Source organism: Microtus pennsylvanicus, chromosome 6 (genome assembly GCF_037038515.1).
Source record: "Microtus pennsylvanicus isolate mMicPen1 chromosome 6, mMicPen1.hap1, whole genome shotgun sequence".
In the NCBI taxonomy this organism is placed as follows: Eukaryota; Metazoa; Chordata; class Mammalia; order Rodentia; family Cricetidae; genus Microtus; species Microtus pennsylvanicus.
In genome coordinates, this window is record NC_134584.1 from 25440753 (window position 1) to 25455777 (window position 15025).

The 15025-nt window shown below is 34.9% G+C and overlaps 1 protein-coding gene and 1 non-coding gene across 7 annotated transcripts in view; one reads left to right on the forward strand and one right to left on the reverse strand.

Moving 5' to 3' along the window:
• The window catches only part of Zfr (zinc finger RNA binding protein), a 66026-nt gene that overhangs the window by 11563 nt on the left and 39438 nt on the right, over positions 1–15025 (reverse strand). For all 6 annotated transcript variants that reach the window (XM_075975864.1, XM_075975863.1, XM_075975869.1 and 3 more), the window contains 5 exons: positions 11940–12102; positions 10671–10876; positions 9350–9500; positions 5271–5412; positions 684–781 (listed from right to left, as the gene is read on the reverse strand). In XM_075975864.1, coding sequence (XP_075831979.1) covers positions 684–781; positions 5271–5412; positions 9350–9500; positions 10671–10876; positions 11940–12102 — 760 coding nt within the window. The remainder of the gene's footprint in view (positions 1–683; positions 782–5270; positions 5413–9349; positions 9501–10670; positions 10877–11939; positions 12103–15025) is intronic.
• LOC142853188 (U6 spliceosomal RNA) lies at positions 13372–13477 on the forward strand. The gene has a single exon (XR_012911115.1). It is a non-coding gene; the product is annotated as a U6 spliceosomal RNA (small nuclear RNA).

Below are 15025 nucleotides of genomic sequence, written 5' to 3' on the forward strand. Positions count from 1 at the left end.
ATTTTATGCCAGAGTTAGTATTTAAAAGCTAGTATTTAGGTCAAAGTAAACAGATTATACAAGAATAATATTTCTTGATCCCCTGTGAACCTTGACCTGTGTTCATACAAAACAGTAAACTGAAAAAAAATCTGCCTAAATTAGAAATAAAAAGGAAAAGTAAAGAGCTAAAAAGTTTGTCTAGGGACTGGAAGGTTAAGGAGATCTGTTTGGTTTCCTGTCCGTGCCTTTGCATGTCTGCAAAGTCACTAAACCAAGCAGTTGCTTCCTCACCTTTCATTCCCTACACTCATTAACTTAGAGAAAGAGGGGAAAATCTTAAAACTATACACAAAGCTTTAAACACATATTCCATTATTTAAAGCAAAGTTAATCTGCAGCCTTATGGAATATAATATATATACAAAAATACATGATCTTCCTAAAGAAGTCAACTTCAAATATAGCCACTAAAAATAAAAACCCCGGAGTACAAACATCCCCCAAGCCTGCTTATTGTCAAATTAATAGTAACTGCAAAATGCAGATCTTTATACTCAGCTTTCTAGGATACCTTATTTTCTGAGATTTAATTTAAAACAGTGTTGCTTAGGCAATCTTTTGAAATGTTTAAGCATAGTTAAACATGTACTGAACTACTCTCTCATAAGGCTACAAGAAAAAAGTAAAATGATGTTCCGAACCTGGAACCACTTAGCGTGGCGTAGAGCAGCCAGAGCGTCAAGGCATTTTTGCCTGTCCAAGACGTCCGGTGGGTCTTTCACCATACCCGAGGTTACATCTAAAATGGATTGAATTGGCAAAATGCAGTGAGGAATGGGTGTTTGACCAGGTGAGCAAGACACTTTCTTAAAGTAGCATCAGTGTCACGTGAGCCATTTGAGTTTTTCCAGTTTAATTCATCCAGGGAGTAACTTTCAACAAATTTATATAATACAATATGAAGAACAAAAGGAGAATTAAGATAAACTCTTCAGTGATACAATTTTCTGGAAATAGAAACCTTACTCACCAAAATGAAATCTAAAGGAAAGATTATTGGACACAGCGCACCAGCACAAAGAAGACAAAGACAAAAGGGAACACAAAAATCCACCTTAAATGGGAATGTACAATAAACTACCATGTTGGTCAAGTATTCTAGGTTATTCTTGGGCTAATTTAAGAAAACTTAAAATAAATATGAATATCAATATAACAATTACAAAAAACAAAACAAACAAAAAACCCCAAAAAACCAAAGGACCAAAATGAGGTTTAGTTCCATGAGAATTCAATTCTTTATGTTCAACAGGAGAATTTTAGTATGTTATAAGGAAATATGAAATGCTTTCTAAAATGAAAAGTTTTCATTAAAAGTATTCTAAACAGTAATCAGAGAGAAACAATGAGTAAAGCAGAGAAAGGCTACAGGAACTAGCACAGTAAAATACAATAAAAGTACAGAAAAGAAGCCATGAGCAGAATACTTTGATGGTAAATACGTAGGGTCTTTTTAAATTGGTTAAAATGTGTTACGTTAATAAAGCTTGAGAAAATGGGAAACTAAATTAGGACAAGAAATTAACTTTACATTAACAAAGACCAGTTTACATTAATAAATCATTCACAAAGGTGAAGATCTAAAGGCCAGCTATATGTTTATCTGAAGTATCTATAAAATGTGAAGAAGATAATAAATTTGCTGGTCAAACATATAACCAAATAGTAACTACTTCAATCTAATTCACAGTTGTTATCAACTTTATAGTATATTTTGCTTTTCTGGTTTGTCTTTAGCTCAGGCTGGCCTTGAAACCATGGTTTATCCTCTTCCCTCAGTCTCTGAGAGCTGGGATTAAGAGTATGATCCACTGTGCCTAGTTTATAGTGTGATTTTTTTTAAATACAGGAAAATTAATCTGTTTAATATAAGCAGTAACTAGAGAGCAACCATGACACATTTAGGAAACAATAATTTACTGAGTATTTCACATGACTATGAGTGAGAAAAGAAGAAATATAAACTAATAAGTTCTATAAGTCTGGGTTAAGTGCTTGATTTTTTTTTGGTCTTATAAGAATTTAGAAATCAATTTTATTAAAATTTACTTTTTAATTATGCGTTTTTGTGCGTGCCCAGTGAGTCCAGAAGGCATCAGATACCCTGGGCCAGGGCCAGGAGTCTAGTTGGTTGTGGGTTGCCAAACCCTGAGTGCTAGGAATTGAACTGGGGTCTTCTACAAGAACAACAAATGCTCTTACTCAATGAGTCATCTCTCTGGCCCAGTAATTTAGAAGTCTTAGGAGGTAAGTTGTCATTCTTATGAATAGATGAAACATGACAGTTATCTAAAAAAAATGAGATAAGGAAAAAGGACAAAGAAAGGATAGATAACTACTCTGAAAAAGAAAAAAATCCACCTCAACCACTTCCACTTTCCACAACATGAAGACTAGGCGGAAAGACCTCTGTCTACTGCTCTATTTACAGTATGTTAAAGCCAGAATGTAAACAGACGACTATGGTCAATGTAAAGTTTCTAAATCTACTGTATTTCAGAATCTTACATAATTCTTCCAATAACTTTTTGTATAAAATTGTAACTTACAATAGAAATTCAGTGATGCCAGAACACTTATTACTAGTTAAAAACAAATAAGAGGCATTAAGTAGGAAATTTTTGTTAAATTTGGAGTGTGGATTTTTGTACCCATTTTTATATTTTAAGTAGATTAACCCCTTAGATATATTGTGCTAAAATCATATTTGTTCCCTAAGAGTCAATGAAACACAACGAAAACCTGTTAATTTATTTAAAAAAATACAAATTCTTTTCCTACAAGAATGTATTTCACAAATTTTAAGGGGTTAATCACTAATTAGAAGACATGCTGTGTCCACACTATTTTATGATTAAAAGTTAATGGGGATATATTAATTTCAATTAACATTTGTTATGTAAAATGTAATTCACCCAACTATTTAAAAACTAGTGTGAACACTGCTCAATTCTAGAAAAGACAAAAGACAAACAAAATAGCCACACAAAAAGACAAAAAAAATGCCAGACTCTGCATCCAAAATCCCCCCTTCATCAAATGGCAGATGTGACACTGAGCTTTTGAAAACCTTGGTCAAAAATCCTTCCGATGTCTTGGCAGCAACCCCTGACAGGAATCAATCCCTTCTGCTAGAAGGCTTTGGACCGGGCCTGATAAGCTACAGGTAGAAAAAAAACACACACAATACTTGATTTGCTGCAGAAAAAAATTCTGTAGCAATGGTTAGAGCATTCTGAACATTTCAAGCTTAAAGTCAATTAAATGTTTACTGTATGTTAACTGTCAAACACAATACCAGAAAAGACATCTGTCGTGTGTTTAACAGTTATTTCGACAATTTAGTTATTTCTTTTATTAAATGATTTTTCATATCAAACAGGACCACTACATATTAAAGAAGCTATCACACTATGTGGAAATATAATAGTTGAATCTCATGATTTACAATGTTCTTCCGGCAAAGCCTTCCTTACACCCTGTACTAACTCCCCAAAGCAAGCTAAAGGCTTTAAATGATTTGAAGACACAGAGCACCGGGAGCTGCAGTGAGAGAGAATACATACCGATATTCTGCAGCTAGAAAGAAGCAATCTTCATGACAAAGCTAAAAACATGGGTTTACTGCAGTCATCTGCAGCAAAAAACACTCTTAACAATGTTTCTACACTTTTGTATATCCAACTTTCCAGCTCAGTGCCTTGAAGCAAAATCTTTCAATTTCAGGCTGACCATTTTCCTCATGATCATATTTGTAAAATTCAGAACAGTAATTCTACCTCAGTCTGGGTCAGACAAAAATATAATTTTGTTTCCTTTAGAAGGCATGTTAAAAGATTTACTACAATAGGACTCTACTTATAAAATGGCTTGATAATGAACTGAGGCTAAATACACAGAAACATTCTGAAATAAAGTTAAATGGTTACATAAGCATAATTTTACATTAAATATAGCAACATTATTTTATAAAACATATGAGATTTTTAAAATCCTAAGTAAAGGATCATATGCTACATACAACTTGGCCAAATTGTCTCAAAGAACTATTTTCTTCAACAACACAGAGAGCTAGACCTTCGAGGGGAATTCATGCTCACAGCAATGATCCTTTACATAAAGTTCAAATAATTTTTTTAGGATGCAAAGCTTAAGGTACAATATTTAAAAATCCTAATATGGTATAGAAATGAAATATACAAAATCAGACATTCCTCCAAATGAAAATTTGACTAAAATAATCTTTTCTTGGGCTATGAAAAGCCCAGTTTCTTAAAAATAATCATTTTGCCTTATTAATACTTTTTCTTCTCAACCTGTACTAAAAACAGACACTGTAAAATTTAATTCCATTTCCAACAACTTAAGATGGATAAAAACAACATGAAAGGAAACAAAGTAAATTTTATCTGACCCATAAAACAAGAGAACCAACATTACTGCAGACACTGATCATGCTTTTGGCTTAAATGCTTTGGAAGCTTTGAAAATGTTACAGAATAGTCCCTAAAGCAACATTGCTGGCACCATTAAGAGTTTCATGTTCTACAAATGCAAATTCAGTTAAAAAACAAAAACAAAAACAAAACAAGACCCTGAACTGTACTGTAACTCACTTATCCACATCATTTGTTAAGAGCTCTAGGATGATACGTAGGTCAAGTGCCCAAATCTGTGTGCATTAGCATGTTCTGCACTGATAAAGTACGCAAAACTGAGCAACCTCAGAGAACTAGAAATATTTACTTCAGGACAGGCCAGATCCATGACTATATACATAACAATTTTAAGTAAGTGTTGTAGATAGTTTGCCAATTTGTGAAACTTTATTAATCAAGACAAGGCAAGACCAAGACTGTCTTAGCAAAAGTTAAATTGTGGCCCCAAGTTATTAACAAGCATTTAAACTTTTTTCTATGTATTGACTATGCAAAAAACAATTTTTTGAAGTTTTTTTCCAGAAATCTGAGGTTTGAAAGAAAAGAAAGGAAAAAAAAAATATCAAGAAAACCAATTACAGGATGTTTTCTATAACAGCACATCACTAAGAAGAGCACTCACTTTGTTAGAAATGATCTAAAGCAAAACTAATTGCTGAGTAAGTTAAATCTACCAAATTCATATGTAATGCCAGCATGTTGCCTTCTAGGGCTTAATGCCATCAAAGGATAGGTAAATGGAAAACAAAAAGTTAATACAAAAGTAGAACGTTTAATTGGCTTTCCAACCTCCTTCCCTCATGTTCTCTTCTCGAATAATTGGAGATGTCAAGGTGATAGTAACTTGCATTTTGGGCTCCACACACGAGTTCAAAATTATTGCTGCTTCAGATACAGCACATTTTATGTCATACTTCTCAGGACTTATAACCTATATAATAAAGATTATAAGAAATTAGTTGAATCTTTTGCATTAAAAGACAAATATAGCTTTATTGTGGCTTTTATTACATTTACCTTTCTACAAATATTGGATTCTATTCCCTCTAAAGAAACACGACAGACTAATTACCCAAACCATTATTAATCTCTTGCTTTTCCTTAGTTTCAGAATTCTTTGTGGAACTAATATTTTCCACTATTTTCAAACTTTTCTATTGATTAATATTTATGTTTGGTATTTTGCCTGCCTGCATGTATGTCTGTGTACCATGTGCATGTCTGGTGCCCACAGAGTAAGGAAGCGGCTCGGATCCTTTTGGAACTGTTATTACAGATGGCTGTGAATCACCATGTGGGTGTTCTTAATCAATCACCCCATTACTTTAATAGGAGTTATTTGTACATGTGTATGCATGTCTTCTTTAACCTATGAATTAAAAGAAAAAGCTGCTGCCATCATTTATCTCATATATTTACAGACTTTCAAGGGAAATAAAATATGTATGACACCTCAAGGAGTCTGATTCAACAACCATTCCCATAGTTCATTCTCTGCAACTTGTTAATTTATTGCTTACCCAGAAGCAGTCAGTAACAGATCTATTGTAATTTGGTAGGCGTGAATTTACTTCCAGTTTATATGAACAAATTAAGTCTCTATATAGACATTACAGGTGGTGCAAATATATCTCAGTTGATAAACCGCTTGGTGTGTGAAAGGCTCTGGGTTCGAACCCCAGTACCTGCCCACCCCCAACACTGAGAACAAGACAGAAACATGAAATTTTTATATATTACTATTTAGGCTCAAATTGTACATTACTTTTTACTTGTGATATCATACAAGACACAAAGTTGCTGGAGAATTAACTTAAAAAACAAAACCAAAAAACCACCACCAACTGAAAAAGACACCTCAATTTATTATGTGTGCACGCGCATGCTTACACATACCACTGTGCATGAGTGGAGCCAGAGGACGACTTGCAGTAGTTCTTTCCACCAATTGGGTCCTGGGGAGTGTGAACTCAGCCATCAGACTTGGCAGCAACTCTGAGCAACCTCACCAGCCCCCTAGATTAACTTTTTAAGTACTTAACGATACTATATAAATATTAATGACAATGATTAATTTGCTTTATTTTACTTGTTTATGCACACATAGTTAAGAGCAAGTAATCTGCAAAGTAGTTTGTTTTTCATTAACTATTAATTACTTAGCATTTTTTAATTGCTTTCTTTCTTTTTTTATTTTTGTTTATTCAAGACAGGGTTTCTCTGTGTAATAGCTCTGGCTGTCTTGAAACTCGTTTCACAGGTTAGCCTTGCCTTGAACTCAGAGATCCACCTGCCTCTGCCTTCCAAGTGCTGGGATTAAAGGCATGCACCGCCACCACCCAGCACTTCCTTTTTTAAAAAAAGATTTTATGTGTGTGAGTGTTTTGCTTGCATATTATCTGCACCACATGCACGTCTGTACTTGTGAGGTTAGAGAGGGTGTCGGATTCCCTGGAACTGGAGTTCTGGCTGGTTGTGAGCAGACAAAGGGTACTGGGACTCAAACTCAGGCCCTCTGCAAGAACGATACTCTTAACTACTAAGACATCTCAACAGCCCCTCCCTAAAAAACCACGTTGTTCTATACTGTGTTTGCATGTGTGTGATGTGAGTGCATATGGCATACACATACCACGACATGAATGAGTCGGAAGACAATGCTAGCAAATTGTCTCTTTTCTTTCCACAGCTTCTGGGAATCAGACTCCAGACATCAGGCTCTGGAGGCAAACATTTTTCCCACTGAGCTATATGGATGGCTACTTAAAAAAGTCTTTCTTTCTTTAAATAAGTGCCTTTTAGTATATCAAGTTATTACTTAAAATTTTTATGTTTTGTTTTTTCCCTCCCTAAAGCTTACTGGCCACTGTCATGCCCCACATTCCTGTCCCACTCATACCAAAACAGAAGTGAGAAGAAATTCAATGCTAATTCTACTGGCTCCTAATATTTGGAAAGATTCCTTTTAATTCTGGAAACAATGCTAATATGAAAGAAACCAAACCAAAGCAAAACACTAGGTGCCAATGCTACGTTCAATATGGCTTAAATTCAACAGGACAACTCATTGTTTTTTTTGTTTTCTATTGTTCTACTCTGGTCAAGCACAATTCTGTATTAGTAATGTAAAATCCAGGAAAATCTCAATCCCTAAATTTAAAATGTCTAATTAGATTGCAATGTTTTAGAAGACTGATTGCAAATGACTCAAGAAAACATTACTTAAACCTTGGTCATGCTTACTTTTTGAGACAAGACCTCATGCAGCCCAGGTTGGGCTCAAACTCTATAGGTAGCCAACCAACTACAACCCTGACCCGATGATCTTCCTGCCTCCCACTCCCTATGTGTTGGATTAGAGCATATTTAATTTCTGAAATCTCATCTTTAGAAAAAGTTTTGTTTTTAGAGAACCAAAAAGAGGATGCTCTATTACTTGTACTTGTGTGCTTGTGCACAGAGGTCTGAGGACAGCTCTGTGGAGTAGTCCTCTCCTCCACTGTTCATGTTATGTTCTGTTTCCAGGGTTGAAAGTACTTTTACCTTCTCTACTATCTTGCTGCCAAGACAGAGTATTTCCTACCATTATAAATAGTTAGAAAACTGAAGATACAGTAATCACCCCTTTATCTATGGTCGTATTTCCCATATTTTGTACTTATCTGTTCAATTACAATTAGAAAATATTAAATGGGAAGTCACACAAATAAGCAATTCACACATCTTGAACTGTTTGCTGACTAGAATACCATGATTAAATCTAAAGCTGTATTTCTCAATCTGACCTGCTTTGTGAATTATCCCTTTTCCAATCCACTACCTGTTCATTATTTCCTAACTGAATCGGCTGTCATGATACAGCATGTGAGTGATGATGGCACTCAGCTACAACACAGAGAACTTTAGTAAAAATGTCAAAGTTCTCGCGTTGAGGAATGATGAGCTGGGGAATGCTGCTTGGTGGTGTAGCACATGGCACACGTTTAACACACATAAGGTCTTGGGTTTATAGACAATACTCCCCTAGTGGCAGGGATGTGGACATGCTACTAAGACATATGGTAGAGAATTTTTCATTAATCTACTATGCATAATTTATTTGCACTTTATCCCAGGAAAGAGTAGAAAAAAACATGACATATATACTGTCTGAGGTTTCAGGCATCCTAGGGGCTTCAGGGAATGTCCAGACATCTTTTCAATGGTACTGAGCAACTACTGTATTAATAATAAAACCAGACAAATTCAAGTAAGATACATTCTTATTATATCAAGAGCATGCATTCAACTAAGAGATTCATAAACTAAAAAGTAAATAAGTCAAACTTGCTATATATAAGCTTTTAATTTCCTTACTATTTATTTTTTTAATTTTAATTTTGTTTTAAAAATCAGGTCAGTCAAGATAATCAATGGGTTTTAAAAGGCACTTGCTGCCAAGGCTGATAATCTGACTTGATTCCTGGAACCCACACAGTCGGAGGAGAGAACTGAAGTGTATATTGTGTCCTCTGACCACTATACACACACTAAATAAAATGGAAAAAATATATTCTTTGCTATGTCTTCTCAGCAGTCCAATTTTGGAAAAACGGGGCATATGCTGAATTTTTCCATTTAAAATAAATTAGTAAGATGGCATCCTGCCAAATTACAAGCACTGCAAAACCCCTAAAAGATGAAGAAGAAAACTATTTCATCAGTTTGCACAAATAAGAGAATGGGGGGAAAAAAGTAGCCAATCTCTTCATTATGAAAGCCAAGCCAAAAATTAAAAGCTGGCTGAGGTTTAAATTGAAGCACAGTTAGTCCTGCCAAAAACTTCTGATCTGGACAAAGGGTAAATTTAACATTTCCATGATACTTACAGCAAGCTGTTTGGGTAGGTTTTCTGCAATACGACTTAATAATGTCTTTGAAGGTTTTTCTGAGCACAGCAAAACAAGGTTGACATTTCTATCTCCTCGGAGGAGTAATCCTTTTGCCAGTACTCCCACTCGCAACACCCCTTTCAGAGCTCTGTATCAAAATCAACTTACATTAAAATATAATATTTCTCAACAAGAACTATAATTTCCTTCAAGTATAATATTAAACTAGATGACTTTTGCACTAGCGAGATTTTCTTCAAACATAGAGGAAAATAATAAACTATTTTAAACTATATATCATTTAGATAAACAACACACACTAAAAATAAAACAACATTAATAGATGGCTCAGTGATTAAGAGTGATCGTTTGTGAGGAACAGAGTGCAAATCCCAATACCCACATAGCAAGCTGTATTTGGCAGAACCGGATTATTTAGCTCCATGGGGCTAGACACCTTCTTCTGGTTTCCAATGCACATATATGCATATACTCACACAGATACAAATAAAAACATTTTTAAAAATCAAAAACTGTATCAAGGGCTAAGTTGGCAAAGAGACAACTAAAACAAATACTGTCTATCTTACAGAATCTTAAAAGAATAGCACAGGCTGGTTTCAAACTTATAATCCTCTTGCTTCTACTTTCTGTGTTCTAGGTTTTAACTGCGGGCCCAAACCCATAAGCCCCTGTGTTTTACTTTTCAAGTCAGAACTGTAAGAGAAACATTAATACAAAAAAATATTCCCAAATGGGAAAAAGAAAAATTAGAAAAATCACAAATATAAAAAGATGTTAAAGCTTTGCTAACTTAATGCTTTTGATCAATGTTTTTAAAAGATACTAAAATATAGACAAAGTGGAGACAAGATGCAACACATAAATAAAAACAGAAAAGAGAAGCTTAAAATAACTGAAAAGTTATAAGTGCTACTTTGAAACAGATTTAGTATGTTTTGTAATAAACATTTATTAAATTTTAAAAATCAACAAAAAGCCTGGTGGTGGTAGAAATGTATGTTAAGCCTTGTAGCTAAAATACAAATATAGTTAATTATTTGTGGACTAACACCAGAAACTCAGTTTCCCCGTCTCCAATTTTTATGTATATACATATGTAAATGTCTGCCATCAGTTCTGGAGCTGAAGTTACTACTGGTTGTGAGCTGCCCGATTTGAGTACCAGTAACAGAACACAGGTACTCTGAACTAGAGCAGCAAACATACTAAGCCATCTTGACAGCCCCTTAACAATCTTATTTATCTTTATAAATATAAATGCCCGTGAAAAGGAATAAGTAATTTGTAAACTCACCTGTCTTTACCTCCCTCTTTTTTATCATCTCCCTCTTTGTTCTTGTTCTTCTCGTGTTCAGACAAACTGTCTGACACAAGTTTTAAAGCACGTTCAGTGATAGAAACAATTTTCTGAACTGCTTGTAACTCTTCTTCAGTTGGATAAATGGTTGCATGCTTTGTCATTACATAACGATCATCAGATGAGTCAGGGCGACGTAAGGGCTAAAGAGAGAAAAGGTTACTTTTCTGAATAAAAGAAATTCTAATTTTTCAATTCAGATATAGTTACTAAGCTTTACAATAAGAAAGTCAATTAAACAAAATTTCACTTAAAAATCTTCTTACTTTCTCCTTTTTTAAAAAGAAGATTTATTATGTATATAGTGTTCTGTCTACAAGCCAGAAGAGGACACCATATGTCATTACAGATGGTTGTGAGTCACCATATGGTTGCTGAGATTTGCACTCAGGACCTCTGAAAGAGCAGCCAGTGTGCTAAAACTGAGCTATCTCTCCAGACCCTCTGTCCCAAACAAAACTGTTATATATAGATACAGATATGTGTGTATTATTTATTTGTATGTATGTATGTACGCATGCACACACACACACACACCAAGGCTATGAAATTGCTTCTTAAATTTTGTAGTGTTATACTCAAACTTGAGAAATAGAATACGAAGTTCTCTACTACTGACCTAATCTCTCTCCTTGTAAATGCTTTTCAGTGATCTGAAACTCACTTTGTTTTTGGTAATAGTAATAAGTTTGCTCAATAATAATAATAATAACAACAACAACAACAATAATCTGTAATGGCAAATGAGTTACCTCTGACATTAGAATTTTTTTCCAATCTAAGGAAAAATAAAGGCAGGAAGTCTCTTAAATACAAAATATTTAACAAAAATTTTAAGGATGGGTGGTGGTGACATTTGCCTTTAACTCTAACATTTGGGCAGCAGAGACATGCTGATCTCTGTGAGTTTGAGACTAGCCTGATCTATAGAGTGAGTTCCAGGACAGTCTGTCTAGAATCTATCTCGCCGCTCCCAAAGGAGCTCTGCATCTAGAATTTAGAAAGTATTGAAAATAAAGAGTACAAAGGAAACTTGACTAAGTTCTTATGCATAAAGACATTAGCATTAAGAATCTTTAAGAGAATGACTAGCTATAGTCAAGACAAAACTGATGACATTATTACTCAAAATCAGCTCACAAAACATCTTCTAATATTGAAGGAGGATTCAATTCTCATACCCATGTAAGCAAAGCAGACACTTACTGCGGGACCCTGTGGCTGGGGAGGCATGCCTGGTCGGACTCCCAAAAGACCTAATGGGCCTGGAGGACCATGAGGATAGCCTCCATCAGGCATTCGGCGGCGATCATCCCAATGATGCTGCTCTTCCTCCATTCTTCTCCAGTACATGTCCTCTTCATAACGTCTGGTGCACAAATGATACATTAAGAACAAACAAAATAATCAGCTTAAGAACTTCCATCAATTAGCAACATAAAAACCTATTTTTAAAAAGTATTCAAGCCAGCAAGACTCAGGGAGTTCCATTCCTGGGACCCAAATGAGAGAACAGATGTCCTTTGACCTCTGCTCACAGAGTGGCACACATGCTTGTAATCATCCTGACATTGGCATATATAAGAGCACAAACACAAAATGATAAACAAACAAAACAATACTCAAAATAACTTAGTACTAACTATCCTCCCTCCCCTTTTCTCCAATTTCTACTGTATTTTTTAATTGAGAGGTAAATGGAGTGAAAGAGACAACAATAAGATAAGACTTCATACCTCAAGAACAAAGTAGAACAGAAAACAGATACCTCAGCTTACTCTAATCATTTAAGGTAATGATTAGTAAATCCAAATATCTATAAGCAAAGGAACCTACCTGATAATGAATTGTGTGTGTATGTACATGTGTGTGCATGTGCCACGGTGTCCATGTGCAGGCCAGGGGACAACCTCTTGTTTGTTTGTTTTCCAAGAGAGGGCTTCTCTGTAGCTTTGGAGCCTATCCTGAAACTAGCTCTTGCAGACCATGCTGGCCTCGAATTCACAGAGATCTGCCTGTCTCTGCCTTCCACGTGCTGGGATTAAAGGCGTGCACCACCGCCTGGGCCAAAGGACAATCTTTAATATTGGGTTCCCTCCTTCCATCTTGTTTGAGACAAAGTCTATTCTTTTTTTTTCTTTTCCTGCAGAACATGCCAGACTAGCATGCCCACAACTTCTGGGAATTCTCCAGGTATGTCTCCCATTGCAGACATAGGATAGGATTACAGATATGAATCACCAGGTCCAGCTTTATATGGATTTTGGGGATTCAAACTCAAGCCCTCACCATTTGTACAATAACCACTTTATGCAAAGCTCCATCTTCTCACCTGAGTTTTTTTTAAACAGCAAAGTTCTTCATTCATGATAAAGCAGTACAAAATAAAGTATTTTTTAGCTATAAAAAAGGAACAATGGTAGCAACCCACACTTTCATCATTGGATAAATACATGGGTAGTACATGGCAGATTATAACAAGTAGAAGACAAATCTTTGGCTAGAGATAGCTGTGGTTTCTAGTAAGTATTGCCAAAAGAAATACAGGCTATATTGCCAACGTCCCTAGAATAACTGTGAAATCTTGTAAATCTGTCAATTCAGCAGAAATTACATTTACCCAAGAAAACACTTAAGTGTGCTCGCTTCAGCAGCACATCTACTAAAACTGGGACAATACAGAGAAGATAACATGGCACCTGGACAAGGATGACACGCAAATTCACAAAACATTCCCTATTAAAAACAAAAAAACACTTAATGAATTCAAAAGATGGTTATCTGGTATACAGCCTATTCACTGGTTAACATTTTCAGAATCTATTTCTGTTTTGTATTGGTCTAGGCTAGTATAATAAATTTGTCTAAAACAATAATAAAAGTGTGTGCATACTGATTGCAATTATAAAAACTACCAATATTTCCAGGTAGTGTGTTTTAAAGTCACCTGAGGATTGGGTAGAATACTTCTCTGTTACTTAGGACTTGAGAAAAAAAAGAACAAGAAACAAACAAAAAACCAGCTTAAAAGTTCAAGAAAATCATGTTTAGTCCAATGGTGTGTTTGTTACTGCTAAAAACTGTTTACATAATATAAGGGCAGGAATTTTAATTATTGTTTATAAACTCAGGCTCAGTATACGAACATTTTTCCAAACACTGAGTAAGTACTTAAGATAATCATATTTGATATATGAGACTTAACTGTATAATCTAGTCATAAAAAGAATTCCCAACACTTAACAACATAAATTTAAAGGAAATTATTTTTACCATATACATAAATTAATGTATTATCTATCACTGAAACCTAAAGGGAGCACATAATAAAGTGTGAGTAAGCAACTTTACAATAAAACATACAGGCTATGTAAACATATACATAATACAAAGATAATAAATCTTTAAGAAAAATTTAGCTTGGGTGTGTACACCTGTAATATCGGTATTGGGAGGAGATCACTGGGATTTGCTGCCCACCAAGTGTAGTTCTTGGTTCCATCAGAGTTTTGTCTTGAGGAAGTAAGTCAGGGAGTAAAAGGGCAGGCCACTTAATGTCGTACCCTGGCCTCTGCATGCATGTGCATCAACACACATAGTGCACACACACATCTTCCTACAACACACACCCATACCCAAACATCTCTGGAGACATGCATAACAAACAAAACAAAACAAAAAACAGACACAAAAGATCACTGTATAAGCTAATTATCTAAAACTGATTTCCCTTATAAAATCTATAGAATTTATAAAGATGGAAAGGAGATTAGTGACTCCATGATACTGAGATGGGACAGTAAACATGGAAGACAAACTGGGAGTGATTGTTAATGGGGCTGTGAAATTTTTTTTTTAAGGGGGAGTAAAATATCTCAAAACTGATAGTGATGATTGCTTTACAATTCTTTGTTACAACAAAATCTTACAATTAAATTATACAGTTTAAATATAAGTTTTTATTGGTTCTAAACAGAAACAGCTATCAAAAAGTATCACATTTCTTCAGGAGCTACATTTTTCAAAAACTTTATTTTAAATTATACATATTTGAATGTGCACATGTTGAGTTCAGGATCCTCTAGAGCCAACATTAGAGACAGCTACCTCAAATGCTGGAAACTGAACTTAAATGTCATCTGCAAGAGGGGCATGTGTTCTTGACCCCTGAGTTACCTCTACAATCCTCAATTTATTCATATATTTAGTATATATAATACCATTTACCACTTTTCTCATGGATCCTTGACTGGGCTGTGGGGCAACACTATATAGGCCCTACATTGTATGGT